Source organism: Malaclemys terrapin, chromosome 18 (assembly GCF_027887155.1).
Source record: "Malaclemys terrapin pileata isolate rMalTer1 chromosome 18, rMalTer1.hap1, whole genome shotgun sequence".
NCBI classification, from domain to species: Eukaryota; Metazoa; Chordata; order Testudines; family Emydidae; genus Malaclemys; species Malaclemys terrapin.
In genome coordinates this window covers 6,426,307-6,441,428 of record NC_071522.1, presented here as the reverse complement: position 1 = coordinate 6,441,428, position 15,122 = coordinate 6,426,307, and the positions used below count along the sequence as shown (strand labels likewise).

Below are 15,122 nucleotides of genomic sequence, written 5' to 3'. Positions count from 1 at the left end.
AGATGTAAAAGCTGGCATGAGGCAATGATGCAGCAGGTGCCCAGGAGATGAGAAGGCTGTTGCCATAATTTTGTAGAGAATGGGGTAAGTCAGGTGTGAAAGGATATGCGGCACAGGTACAGTTGTTGAAGGTGGTGTTTTGATAGCTGAGGTTTTGATGAGGTAGGATGAGAGATTCTTGTTATATAGCTGTTTGTTGATGATGGCAGCTAGAGTGGGTGAGTTGTGGTGAGAAGGGAATAGATGGTATGAGGTTCGGGAGATACCCTTCCCTGTTGGAACCCAGAGGAGGGCACTGGTGCAAACACTTCCTGCTTTCCCCAGTGGTGTATTCCTCAGGGAAACAGCACCTACCACTGTTGCAGGGGCATGAAATATATAGCCCTTCAGCCTGCAGGGTTGCAGCAAACTCTGTGTGTTTGTTTATAATCAATGATTGATTATGCAGTAAATGGGTGCTGATCTTGTCGTGAATATTTTATTCTTAAGTATTTAAATCAACTATGCCTTTTTTGGAGCCTAAAAATGCAAACATTTTAGGGAAGAACTGAAGTGTTAAGACTGGAAATAAAATATACTTGTGTCTTTTAAAAGGTTTATCTTCACTCTTCTTAAATGTGCTGATTTGGCTTATTCTATTTGCTTAGTCTTTGTGGGCTGTTAAAATCAGTTGCTTTTTTCCCATCTGAAGGAAATGCATCTTTGACACTTCTCATGACCTGAGTCATGATGCTGTCACAGAGCCAGAAAACATCCTTAGCAGTCATGGGTAAAAAAGCAGAGCTGATGGGGGGGGGGGAGGGGGGGAGAAGGGGGAGGAGAGAGAGAGAGATTCCTATGTTTTCCCCCCCACTTTTAATATTCTGTGGGTTTTAGACAAGTCACTTTTGTTATAATTTTCCATGGATGATATTCTCAGGTTCTCATATGCAATGGTTATCAGAGCACATTGTTTTATAACTTAGAAGAAGTAAAGTGTGTGCAACCTGGGTCAGATATCTGCCTAGAACTACTCTAAACATAATAATGTTTGTGCTAATTGCTGCAGACATAGCGGGGGCCGGGGGGGGGGGGAGGCGGACATGGACATTAGTACAAGGAAAAAGTGACAAAAAAGCAACCATAACTTTATTAACATACATAAATTGGCTTGGCAGAATTTGATTTTTTTTTATAATTTTGACATAATATCAATGCTTATTATAAAGCATATTTTAATTTTTATAAATGTCAATTTTCACATTTGCAGGAAAATTTTGGGGAGAGTGTCAGACAATCATTATTTAATGACAGTAGACTTTGAGATTCAAAACGCTAAATCTTTATAACCATTAAACACAAATTGTCAGAATCAGATGTCAAAGTATACAAAGTAAATATCCTGAAGTCAAACTCTAAGCAGCATTTTTCTTACATTGCCTACCTGTAAATTTTGATTGTTATTAATGGAGATATTTTTTGTCAGTTTGTGCGTGCATGGTGAAATTGATATTGATATTTACCAGTAAAAATCGAATCCTTCCATGTCTGTATATAACTAATACTTAATATTAGGTATCCGCAAGCTAAAACTTGGGGTGGGCATGCTTTTATTTCTTCTCCCTGTACTCCACCCAATAAGGTTGTTCTCTACTGCACACAGACAAGTCATCCAAGAGGCTACCAGGCCAATCATTTGCACATTTTAATGCAAAAGTGTCCCATGTCTCATGCTGAGGGACTTTGTTCTCCCACAGCCAAAACTCCAGTAGTTCCTAATGATCAGTTTATTCTATTCCATGGGTCAGGGAAGCCCTTTGCCTTCCAATGGCACCAGGACTAAGGGCCCTCATTGTCTAAATTTTGCCTATGTCATCCAAACTTCTTGCAAGGATCCACCGATACAAAGAGGCCTTTAAATTTACACACAGAAGGGAAAAATGGAAGAGAAGCAGCAACAGCATATGCCTGTCTCCCCAAGCCCTGCACCACCAATCCAAGATACACTGCTATAAAACATCTACAAACGGACAAGTAAACTCGGTGATTATGAATAACCAAGCCTGGAATCCATGACTCTGAGCAGAATTGTAGGTATGAATCCTGGTATAGACAGGATGGCAAGCGGCTGGATCCCCTCCCTGGTGCAGGCTTTTACTGGAGATGATTCAGCCAATGGGAGGCCATTTTAGCTGATTTCCCTGGCAATCACCAATTGGGGTGAACCAGCTGAAGTGTCAGTATTACAGTCTGCTCCTACCTCTGCAGGGAGCTATGAGGTCCACAGCTGGCTATCAGAGGGAGGGGTTTTTGTTTTTGTTTTTTCACTTCAGTGCAAGTTTTGCCCTAAGGATTGTAGGTTTGGACCAACAATATTTTCAGTTAAATGGACCCTGAAAGATTATTATGTAGTAAGATTTTGGTCCTGTTTCTTGATCTACTTTTAGATCTGTTTACAAAGCCAGTGCAAGCTTTTATTCATATCCCCCTCTTCCCAAACCAAAAGCTTCAGTGCTTTTTTTTTTTTTTTTTTTTATCCATGCAGCTTTTACAAGCAACTTTGTCCTGTGTTCCGGGTGCGAGGGAGAGAGAGGGGAAATTGTCACGGGAACAGATCTTAGTTTCAAGTTTCCAATGAGATATTTTATAAGAAGTTAGCTAAGATCATGGATACTTCCCTGACAGGAGGTCTCACAACTGTTAACATGGGACACCATGTACATACACAAGAGTACCAGGGCTACTTCACACACAATTGCCTGTGTCTATGAATGTGCCTCCAAAGATTTCATTTCCATCCACAAAAAAAAAAAAAAAAAAAAAGCATGTGCAGAAGTAGGAGTATTGGCTGCATATCACCAGCAGTTTGAGCATAGTTTGTACAGCTCCCATGTGGTGGGTTCTAATCCCAAGCAGAGCTAGAGTTTTAAATGCTTCACCCATAGGATATATCTGCACTGCAATTAAAACCCCCTGGCTGGCTCACAGGCTCACTGTTCAATTGCAGTGTAGACGGTCAGGCTGGAGCCTGGGCTCTAAGATCCCGCGAGGTGGGAGGGTTCCAGAGATTGGGCTGCCTGCAGTCCAACATGTCTGTGCCACACTTAAATAGCCCCGAGCCCGAGTCAACTGGCATGAGCCAGTCGCAGGTGTCTAATTGCAGTGTAGATATATCCTTAGAGGAAGGTGAAGTGAATGGTGTAAATTCCTCTGTCACTACCCCCAAAGGCTAGAAAGAATTTGAGGGTTTCAGTGAGAGTAATTTGTGGTTGAGGCAGTCAGTGGTTTTCTGAAAGTGGAGATAGTGTAGGGAGGGAAGTAGTGGAGGCCTCAGATGGAGAGTGTGTGGATGTGGTGGGGAAGTGCGCCAATGGGTGTGGTATAAAATCCTAGAAAGATTGGAGGGGTAATATCCAGGGCCTGAGGTGAGCTTTCCCTCCACCAAGCAGGTAACTGAGGGTAGAGGAGCGTTTCTTTCCCCTGTATCTGGAGACACTTGGACTGGTGCATGTGCCTCTCAGGGGAACGTTAGGAGCACACAGGCTTGCCCGTTGGCATCAGATGCTCCATCTTTTCATACATAGATAAGGAAAGGGGTGCTTTCCCAGTACAGTCATGTGAATAGATGCAGCCGTTTTATAAAAGATGAGCAAAAAAGTGGTTTTAAACATTATGAAGACAAAAGGCCAAATTCTGCTCTCATCATTATAAACATAACTGACCTCAGTGATTTACTCTGGATTTACATCAATGTAAATTTGAGAAAGTTTGACCTTGAGAGCCTAATCTGTATATAGCCACCGTAGCTAATAAAAGTGCTACTAGAAATATTCAGACATAGACTGTTAAATGGATCCTGTTCCTAGCAGTTTGCTGCTTGAAGCAGTTGCTGTGCAATGTTAAGAAGTAGCGGTTATTTTAATTAAGAGCTATAAAGTTTCCTGTTGTTGCACACCCAATTCCCAGGAAAAAAGTAACATTTTGGGGAAGATTTAAATATGTTACATCTTGTTGGCAGTAATTAGTGTTGTTCTTTTTTTAATTAATTAAAATATTATTGAATGATCTGTTACACCCTCACAAACTACTTCTGTGAGCCAGCATTGCTTCCGCAGAGTTCTCTATTTGGGTCACACGGCAGTATTTCTCACCAGGGCGCTGTTGTTTCCTCTTCCGACCCTAGTAGATTACAGATTATACTGGAACATGTCTGGGGAAAGGTCAGAAACGAGGGTGAAAGTCCTGGAACTGTAGCTGGGAAGCATTTCATTCTCATCTATGAGACTTCTCGTATTGAATAAAAACCAAAACAAAATAAACCGCCACATGCATGATTTTTTTTAACAGCATCCTCTTTTATATTTAGTAAGGATTGTATTTGTCTTGCGTTAAATAATTAGTGAGTATGTGGTTGAAGAATCTCTTACAATAGGCAGCAAAAGAAGGCTAAGCGTGCTTCATTTTCTCATTGCTCAGCCTGCCAGTGATTGTGTGGATTCAAGTGATTGTGTGTTTTACTTACAGTCAGTAAGTTGCAGGATATTGATATTTGTTGTTAACTTTGTTAAAATATCTGTTGCAGTTTGAATTTTAGTTTATTAAATACAGTAGGATATTAAAAGCAGACCAAGTGCTTCGGAATTGAAATGATATAATTGTGTTACTTATTAGTTTTATTGGAATTATACAAGGAAGAATAAGAACACAAGGAAATACAGGATAATTTTTTTAAAAATCTTACATTGTTTTACTATATAACTTAGAGAAGTTCAGTTCTCCTCATGTTTTTCTGGAAATAACACAGAACAAGTTGAATGCTTATTATTCCCAATATACTAATATAAAACCTTACATAGGGCCAAAACCTGCTTGCCTTACTTATGTGTAAAGTGAAATTTCACAGTGCACACCATCATCCCACAACAGCTGACATTAGCCAGTCCAAGAATACCATATCCAACTGAAACGGCAGGGGAAATTTAGTAGGTAGAATTATATAATCTGAGTTTGAATTTACCCGAACTCTGGTGTTTACGCCCCTTCCTGTATTAGAAAGTGCACCTGTGATTTTAGAGCTTGATAGTGTGGTACTGGGTACCCCCTTCTCTAGTTGATCAAAGGTGGTGGTGATCAACACTTTGTAGGTTTGTCCCTTAAGTAACCAGTACTTAATTTTTTTTGTCTGTTCTAAAAGGTAACATCTTCAATAGGAAGGGGCCCCTCAGTATCCCACCCGACTGCCGACCAAGCCCAAATCTATACTGAGTTCATTGTCATGTGATCAAGTAGCGAATCAACTCAGTATGCTGCTTGTTTTTGTAATGTATTATAAACTAACAATTCTAGCATGTTTGGATCAAAATGCAGACCTTTTCTGTCAGGTCTGGAAAAATTCAATTATAAAAAAAAATAGAAATGTGCAACTCTCTCTGTCATTTAAATCTTACAGATTAGCTCCCTACAGTACATTATTCTGGTTTGTACTTTTTAAATTAAAATAAAAAAATTGTAAGTTAAAAGTTTGTCTGTAGCAGTCATCAACCTAATGTTCAGTTTTCAGAAGTACCTTGGTGCCTGGTGGTTTGCCACTTTCATATATTCTCAGTCACTGCATTCAGCAGCTAAGAACATCAACCCTTCATATTCTGCCCTTTTTTTTTTTTTTTTTTTTAAAGGGGTGGGCAGAGGTAAAACCGAAACGACATTAGCCTTGCAATGGCATTACCTGGGAGTTGTGGCTGATGTCTTTTCCACAAATGTCCAACTTTGTCAAAAACCAGTAAATCTTGTGAAGTTTATTTTCCTTATAGCATCTGTGTTTTATAATGGTGCTTTTAATTTGTTTTTAGTTTGTCTTTTGGGATTTCTTTTGTCCGGCGCTTTCAGGCCTCCCTTTTTTCAGTGGAAGTGAGTATGTTAATGATGACTGGTTTGGGAATATTCCCCTGCAAAGTTGACATGACAGCCTGTTCGCTCTGTGTAATAACAAAGCCCATTGTTATTTTCTCTCTTCACTTTTATCCTCAACTTAATCCATTTCTCCTGTGAGTATTTGTGGTATAAAATGCCTGGGAAAAAACATGGCTCAGAACACTGAATGGGTCATAGGAGGTTTTCTTATCCCAGACTTTATGCCAATTGGTACCCAAGATAGAACTAATGAATTATTTTTTCCCATGCCTCAGTAGGCAGACTTTATCCAATGAAATATTGCCCCTTTTAATAAATGTCTGCTGTTAGAATACCTTTTAAAAAGACAAGAACATCCCGTGATTTTCTCCTAATTTCATGGTTTGTTCTCTGTCTATATATCTCCGTGTAAACATTCATAGATAAGATTCAGCAGCAGCTTCAACTAAAACAAGAGAACTAATTTCAATAATGGTAATCCAAAAAGCAGAATTTGGATTCGGGGCAGAAAACACTCAAGAAGTTTGGGATTTGGGTTTAGCTCAGATCAGGAGTTTGGATGCTTATCCAAACTTTCTCTTCCTCTTGAATCTGTAATATTTGGCTGGGAATTTTTGTGAGAGCTGCCTTTCAGGAGGTGTTCTGGCCCTTGACTTGAACCTGGGAGTGCCGAGATACAGGGAAGTGGCATGATGTACATAAAAAAACACCTTAAATTAAAGTGCCCACAACAGATGGTAAAAACAGCCCCTCCTTGCACAGCCCGTAAGCCTGACAGAAGAAAAACCTCTCTAGTGACATCCCATAGACAGATAAATACTTAACCAAAAAGATGTGCCTTGCTCTGTACTCTGAAGGTCAGTAAACTCAGACACTGGCAGATCACCAAGGAAGAGAGATCCACAGCTAGGGACGCTCTAGTGAAAATGTTCTGTCTCCAGTCCTTACGAGGGCATGTCTGTGATGAATGTGCCAGGAGTTGCTTTTTTTTTTAAGTTCCTTCTGAATGGATTGCTATAGAAGGTATTCCTGGAAAAGTCAATCAGGCAGTACCCTGCCTGGTTTATGTGCAATTGTCAGTATGAAAACAAGCTTCTGAAGTTAGCATGTCATTTCAAGCTAATTTTCGACGTTTAGGGAAGCTGTTGGAACTGTATTCCTGCTTTCTGTTACTTATCAATAGGTATATTTGAAGTGTTGATTTATCCTATACACATACTGCAAAATAATTTGACTGTGCTATGCTGAAGGATTCTTCACTATACAAAATTCTTTTGATATTTCTGGAGGACTTAAACTTTGTCGCTGTGTCCTTTGACAGTGAATCAACAACTGCTTGAGCTGTGGAAATAATGTTGATGCTTGACTGCATTCTTTGTGCTCTTTTGGCCTGATCCTACTGTCTTGTGTGCAAAACTCCCATTTACTGAATGGGAGTTGCATGCTTCTAAGGGCTAGAGGACGGGGGATGATTTTTTATTGGGTTTTTGGACAGATACAATAGCATGCACAAAGTTTAAAAAAAACCTGACCTGTTAAATGTAATCTTTGGAACACCACTTCATTCCAGTAGTAGATGTACAATGTAGGTCTTGCTGAATGCATGATAAAGAAATCCCAGTTACAGAGTGCATTTACTGTATCCCCACGGCTATGCAATTAAGAAGTCAAGGTTGTATCTTTATGATGGGACTGAGGCAACATTATCCAGACAATAGAGATACCACTTTATAGAACATTTCCATACTAAAAGTATCTAAATATAATTCAAATGAAAGCTATTATTATTACTCTTTCTAAATAAAGTAGCATTTTTCCTAACCTGATTTATCTGCACTAAGTAGAGCTTATTTAAAAGTCAAATTATCAAGCAAAATGCTCACTCCTAAGTAACTAAAATTTTTCTCTTAACTCTTTTGTACCATTCTGATTTTTAATTTCTGATTTACACCATGGCTGGTGAATGTATTTTCAAAATTATGCAACTAAATTTTGCTTAAAAGAAAGTGTAGCTTGATAGGTATTTGATGGCAGATTAGATGTTTAAAATGGTTGAATCTGTTATGTTTGGATCTTTTACTCTCGACTTCATTTCTGCTGTGAAACGTTGAGTGTTTTGATGACTGGGCTGGTTAATTTAAATTAGTATCTTTTCAGTCAGTAAAACTTTATTTTTAAAACTAAAATATCTGAACTCAGAAGATATTTCTGCCCTAGAAATTATGAACAAGTTAAACGTCATGCTTCTTACCCACACCTAGTTACTTCGTAACACACCTCTTTCATCCTTAAAGGATAGTGATTTTTGCAGTCTGTAGGCAATGCTTGTGAATAATTAGTTAAACTTTGATTCTGTTCCTATATTTATTTTTAATGCAATTTTCAACTGAAAGCAATGCATACTTTTCTTTCTGTGTAGAGTATCTGCAATAGGTTAAATGAGAGCACCTTAACTCTAGCACAGTTTTAAATGATAACATCGGTGACGTTTTAAAGTGAAAGTGTTTTTCATTAAATATCACAAAGTGCTTTGTTAGAAACAACAGAAATGAATGCATATAGGATTGGTTTTCCAGAACGGTTTAAAGAGTCAGAAGTCACAATCTTGAAAACAAACCTCATATAGTCAAGTATCGTGTCTTTGTTAATTCTGATTGAGTAAGGTCTTAGTTTCTGCAAAGTGACTGCAATATGATTTAGGCAGGAATTAAAGTAGGATTTACAGCAACAATTCTTTGTACAGTCCTTCTAAAAAAAAGTAAATAAATAAAAGCTGCTTTAATGCATTCCCAGAACACAAGCAAACAAGTTGAAAGGAATATTCTATTTTGTTCCAATTTATCATCTCTTAAGCATCTTTATTTCCCTTTATATATTTTTGTTCTTTCCTTTTTTTTCTTGTCTTCCTTTGGTTGTCATTAAAGACACCAGAAAAATGCTTAGTGTAAAAAAGTAAAGTATAGTATAATGTATCAAACAACTCAGAAAAATGTCGCTACTCCTTAGATCTTTCACTCTGTAAAATACAAACGTTACAGTGACTAATTGCTGTGCATGTGTGTGTATTGGTATTTTTAAGATTCCTGAAAGAGGATCTAATCCTCCAAACTGCTGAGTGTCCTCAACTGCCCCACAGGATCCCTCAACTTTAATGGGAGTTGAGGGAGTTCGGCATCTTTCAGCGTAGATCTAATTTATGATTACTCACTTTTCCTGCACTCAAAAATCCTATTGAATTCAGTGGCAGCTTTGCATTTGGAAGGCTAATTAATGGTACTGAGGTTTGAGTGCATTGAGTAATTACAGATTCCTTGTATGTACTGTATACAAATTACTGTTGCAACAGGCAGATGGGGTTCAGAACTTGATCAGTGCAACATTACAATTACTCATCATATTCCTAACAGAAAAAAGAAAGCAAGGTATAGATATTTGGAATCCCTTTTTTAGGTATCACTGTTTTCTGTGTTGAATGTTGCTGCTTATGTTGAATACAGAGTGAGGAACACATTTTTTAAAAGGGGCTGGATGACATATAATAGTAACTAATTACACAAAAATGCAGAAAACTATTTTATACTCTTTCCACATGAATCAAGAATGAATCTTCAAGGAAACTAATCAAAGATTTTTTTGAGAAAAGAATTGAAGCCTCAGGCTTAATTTAAACGAGGGTTTTTTTTTTCTTTCTTTCTTTCTTTCTTGTTATTACCCCCTACCCCCAAGTTAGTTCAGGAAAATCTCTATAGTTCTAAATGAAGTCCGTACTCAGAGACTATTCAATAGGCTGGTTATTCATTAAAGCCCTGCCATTTCTCTTAAAACGTATTGAATAATGTGCAGACCGGATACCTAACACAAAATACACTTTGTAATTTCATCATTTTTTTGTTTGTGTGCTTTCCTAAAACACAGAGTTCTACATACTTGGTAGAAAAACAAACACAAAACCCCAAGCTAACGGTTATATGGTATTAAAAGGAGGGTAAAGGAAGCATTGAGTGTCTTTAGGAAGATGAGACATTCATTAAGATTTTTCCGCCTTCCTTTTCCTATCTTCAATCCATCTGAAGTACCATTATAGCTTTTCAGCCTGCTTCCTGTGAGAAACTCTTTTCTTTGCTGTTATTCTTCCTTGAAAAAAGGTGGCTACACTTCAGTCAGGATTGTATGGATTTGGCCTGGGATTTGTATAATATCTATGTAGAATGCATCAGTTGTTTAGGAACTTAATTCCCAATATGGCTTCCTTTTGATTAAGGACAAAGCCAGCATTTCACAGCATTATAGGAACACAGAAAAACAAGTTAATGATCTAAACCTTTTAATTCACAGTTGCTTGTCTATTTAAAGTACTTTTGATTCTATTATAAACAGACTGGCCCCTTTTTGTTTCATTTCTTTCTTTCTTTCTTTGGTTTCTTTACATTTCTTTCCCTGTTGGCCATGAAATTTGTAGCTAGTTTCCTTTTCTAACTGAAGAATGAAAGGTTGTCATTGCAGAATGATACAGAAAGTAGGAAAGCATATCTAAACTAAGCATATGTCCAAAACAGACCTTCTGTCTTAGTAATTTGAAACAAGTTTAGTTTGGGGGGGAGGAAGGGGGGGATTCTTTCCCTTTTCTAAATGCTATATTTTGGCTATTTTATTTCTCTTGTTTTGAAGGACAGTGAAGTTTTTCTTTTTACAATAAACTCTTGATTTTTCTCTTATTTTAGTTTAACTTTCCTTCATTTTATTCTTTATATGTAAGTAGCATGTATTTTTCGATCCTTTCTTCAGGGCAGCAGGTTGCTGTTCTAGGATACCATGCTTTCACTCATGGAGGCAGCAAAAATGTTCTTTTTCAGAACTTCTCAATGTAGAGCACAGTATGAGGTACTGCAGGACAAAAATTCCTTTCTAGAGTATTTATCTTTTCCATAGACAATTTGGATTCAGAATCTGCTTCTCCAATTGGACTTTGAAATGGCTGACTTTATTACTATAGGCTACAATTTCTTCATCTCCTTAGATATGAAAAATATTTTTATTGCTGTTTTATCTGCTTCTGTATATTTTTCTATCGTTTTAAGATGAATTCCGTAGAGATTTTTTCTTTTTCTTCATCAATAGAAGTCTATTATTGTATATTTAAAACTGTTAATTTGATATGGTTATCAGAAATGATAAATGGGGAAAAATGTCCAGTAATAATTTTTAATTTTTTTCCATCTCTTCAAGGTAAACTGAATAACCAAGATACTTACAATAATTTCACTAATAATAATCCTGGGAACCCACGACTCTTGCCACTTCCAAGTTTGACTGTGGTGGTACCTCTTGCACAAATCAAACAGCCAATGACCTTAGGGACCATCACCAAACGCACAGGGTAAGTGTATCTGCATGACATTTCTTATTAACACTGTTTGTGGTTGTTCGACAAAATACTCATAGAACTAATTCATGCGATTAGTGATGCTTTTCTGATTTATGCTTTGTTTTCCAGTGTACATATAATTCCGTGGCACAAAACTTAGGTAGAAAGTAAGAATAAGTATTAAAAATACATAAAACAGATCTGTCTAAGAATTCAGAAGCATAAATGTTTGATTGTTTGGATTGATGGATCATTTTCTTGCAACCACTCCATGGACATATTCTACATTGACATGAGTAGACATTATGCATAAGGAACAAGTATAAAATATGTCTTGGTCTACGTTGAATCATATATGGTGATCTCTTGAATAGTTTCCACCTTAAAGAAAACTTGTTTTAAATATGTTTTTGATTTCTAAATTCTTCAACCATAGTGGTAGTTGTCTGTCACATATGGAAAGGCAGCAAACCAGGGGTGACTGTAGATACATATATAGAAAAATCCTATACACATAAATCTATGTTTCTAATGTTTTCCTGACAGGTTAATTCTGTCTATGTACCCTATTGATTTGAGTAATTTTTTTTTATAAAACACATCTCATCGGAACCCTGAGAATCCTCCTCATTTTCACCAGCTTTTACACATCCCATGCACTTAGCATTAAGGTAAGGAGGACTAGACCGATTTCCTTCTGATTTCATTGATCAGTCACAGGGGTCACTCGTGGGTGCTTACAAAGGAACTGTCTTTTTTTCTCCTGTGTTTGTACAGCACCTAGCACAGTGGAAAACTGGTCCATGACTAGGGCTCCTTGGCACTATGGTAATTAAAATGATAATGATATTAATACCCCTGTACGGTGGACTACCTCCACAGCACTCCTCACCCCAATCGTTTAACTTAGTACAGTAGGCTAAGACTTGGGTTTGAAGCACATGCATGTCTGCTGCCACATGTTGAAGTTCTCCTCTCCATAGCTCTTAAAGGGCCTGTGGGATTTTTCAAAGATGTGTTTGCTCGCGTGTCCTTGATCAAAATTTCCCTTTCCACTTACTGTTCTGCAGGATGCTAGTCGCCTGTTGATTTTTGCCATCCATCCAAGAGTCAGCTACATTTTAGTAGTTCTGTGTGTATGGTGTATAAAGCACTTTAGGACCCTCTGGTATGACAAGCACTACTAAATAAGTGTACATTATTATTGTTATTTATTTATTTATTATTAAATAGGACATTAACCAACCATATAATGCACACTTAGCAAAGAGGCACAAAGTAAGTTCAGGTTTCACAGATTTTAAAATTTTGGGGTATTTGCTCCTGAAATTGACTAGTATCAGCTGACCGTTGATATTTTGTGTACTTAAATAGCCATCTGTCTCTGGAAAAGTCTGAAAACTTCCAGTTTCTGCAGTTCATGAATAAACTCTCAATGATGCATTTTTTCCCCTCCTTCCTGGAGAAGCTCAAATCCTGAAGGTTCGACAGGTAGAGCTTTATTTTAAAAGTTTGACTCAGTCATTCCCTTATTGACTGAGACTTCTATATGTATGAGAAACATGCTTAGGTGGATACCCTAGCACAACTCCCTTCCTATTCACAGCCTATTCATGGAGTTTGGGGGCTGGCAAGTAAGTACCATCTTGCCACCCTTACTTAGTTACCTGCTCAAAGCCACATTACCTAGATTTCACATGGGGACAGGTGAATTTCACCTTAGTGCCCTTCAATGGGAATTTTACTTGAGTAAGCAGAGAGTAAGGATTTCAGGATTGTGACCTTTATTCTGGTTAATTACTCATTCTCTGATATGATGTCAGGGATATTTTATAAAATGTATTCATTATTATACTTTACATAGCTCTACAGGTATGCCTGGCAAGGTCCTAAGGGTCATATAATCTAACCACCCAGTTCTGCTCCCATTGATGTGAATGGGAATTTTGTCAGGCCTTAGTGCCGAGTTCCGAGCAAAAGCTGAACACCTGTGATACTCCTTGACTTTGGTGGGAATTGTAAGTGCTCAGCACCTCTGATGATTTGCCCCTGAACTGTGCAGAGAATTGTAGACAGAACGTTTGGAACAACAGAGAAGTAGGGACAAGGGAAAACTGTAGTTTATTTCTTCCATGCATACATTGCAACTGGTTTTTTTTGCAATATAATCACAGATGAGGGAGGAAAATGGAGCATGGAGATGAATGCGGGAAAGAAAGTGAGCAAGGAAGAGGAGAGGGAGGGAGGGAGACCGATGACCAGGAGGAGGGACGGCATGGCGTATGCATCAAAAGAGGAACAGGTAGAGGGATATCTCAGTGGTTTGAGCATTGGCCTGCTAAACCCAGGGTTGTGAGTTCAATCCTTGAGTGGGCCATTTAGGGATGTGGGGCAAAAATCTGTCTAGGGATCAGCCCTGCTTTGAGCAGGGGGTTGGACTAGATGATCTCCTGAGGTCCCTTCCAACCCTGATATTCTATGATTCTAAGTCAGGAGTGGGAGAAGGAGACAGAGAGGAGTTGAGCAAAAGGACTAGGAGGAGCACAACAGTGGGAGGAGGAGGATCTGAGAATGTAGGTTTCGGCACAGACACATAGACTCTTGAAGTTGAGCACAGGGAGCTTGAACCACAGTGATAGGCCCTGTTGGAACTGAGAGCAAGAGAGATGGTTGAAGGAGACAAGAAGCCAGTGGAGACGTGAGGAGGGGAATAACATGATTGGAGTGACAGAAGGGGAAGACGGTAAAAGTCAGCGTTGTGGTTCTCAGTGGTAATTTTTGCTGCATTTTCTGAGGCCATTTATAAAAAAAAAATGTGCTGGTGATGCCATTGAAATTTTGTACAAGTAATGCAGAAATAACTGAAATCTTGCATTTTATTTCTACATATTATTTCATACCTATCTTAAGTGTGTAGTTCATGCTCGGCTTTTTCCACATGTAAATTTCCTATTCACAAACATTGCCCTATCCTATTCTTTTGTGTAATTTTTAAAATGAATTGAGCACAAAATATTCAATGAGACTTATGGGGGGGGGGGGGCGGAGATGATCATGGAAAGGACCCCAGCTATGTAAGTACAATTTTCATGAATGGGCTGATAATAGTCAGCAAATCCTGTGTAAATGTGTAATACTAAGCTTATGGCTGCCTTCTTTTGTTCTGTGTCCAAAATATTTGATGAAAGTACACAAAATTAACATGAAAAGCTGTATTTACAAAGCAGAGATTTAAGAGGAATGCCTAGGATCCAAGAAGCCTGGCATGCCTAAAATGGCCAAATTGAGACAGCAGCCTTAACTTAAACCTCCAGGGGGCAAAGCGTGTGTTTGACATATTTAACATCTGCCCTCATATTTCTAGAAACACATAGCAATGTAAGTCTGTACGGTGTAATATTTAGACAGGACAGGGACCATGTGCCTAGCTCTAAGAAGTGTAGGAGGCATGTATTACTACAAATGGCAAAAGACAGATGTATTTACACCTACGTGGTCAGCACCTTTAAGCAGTGCTTCAAGGAAACAAGGCAGTCTTTGGAAGCAGCTGCTTAACCTTGTGATTGTGCAGGGATCAGAGAGGGAGGAAGTGCTTGAAATCAGTTGGATTTTACAACTACTATACAGTGGTCATCAAAATTGGTTCTTTCTGTTGCTTTTAAAAATCAGATTTTAAATCTATTATGGTACAATTCCAGAAAGAAAAAGCAAGACTAAAACAATAACAGATAACTCCTAGTTTTAGATTTGTCTGCTTTATTAGTTATTAGCATCTGAAAAGCGCTTCTTTCATTAGAATACTTAAGCAGCATTTATAACTGGATTCATCAAGCAAATAGTTGTTGTTTTTGTTCTGTTTTTTTCCAGG

At 38.1% G+C, this 15,122-nt stretch overlaps 1 protein-coding gene across 7 annotated transcripts in view; it reads left to right on the top strand.

Annotated features, from left to right (window-relative positions):
• Nucleotides 1-15,122, top strand: part of BCAS3 (BCAS3 microtubule associated cell migration factor) — a 483,012-nt gene that overhangs the window by 168,826 nt on the left and 299,064 nt on the right. For all 7 annotated transcript variants that reach the window (XM_054008056.1, XM_054008054.1, XM_054008055.1 and 4 more), the window contains exon 16: nt 11,116-11,266. In XM_054008056.1, the coding sequence (XP_053864031.1) occupies nt 11,116-11,266 (151 nt within the window). The remainder of the gene's footprint in view (nt 1-11,115; nt 11,267-15,122) is intronic.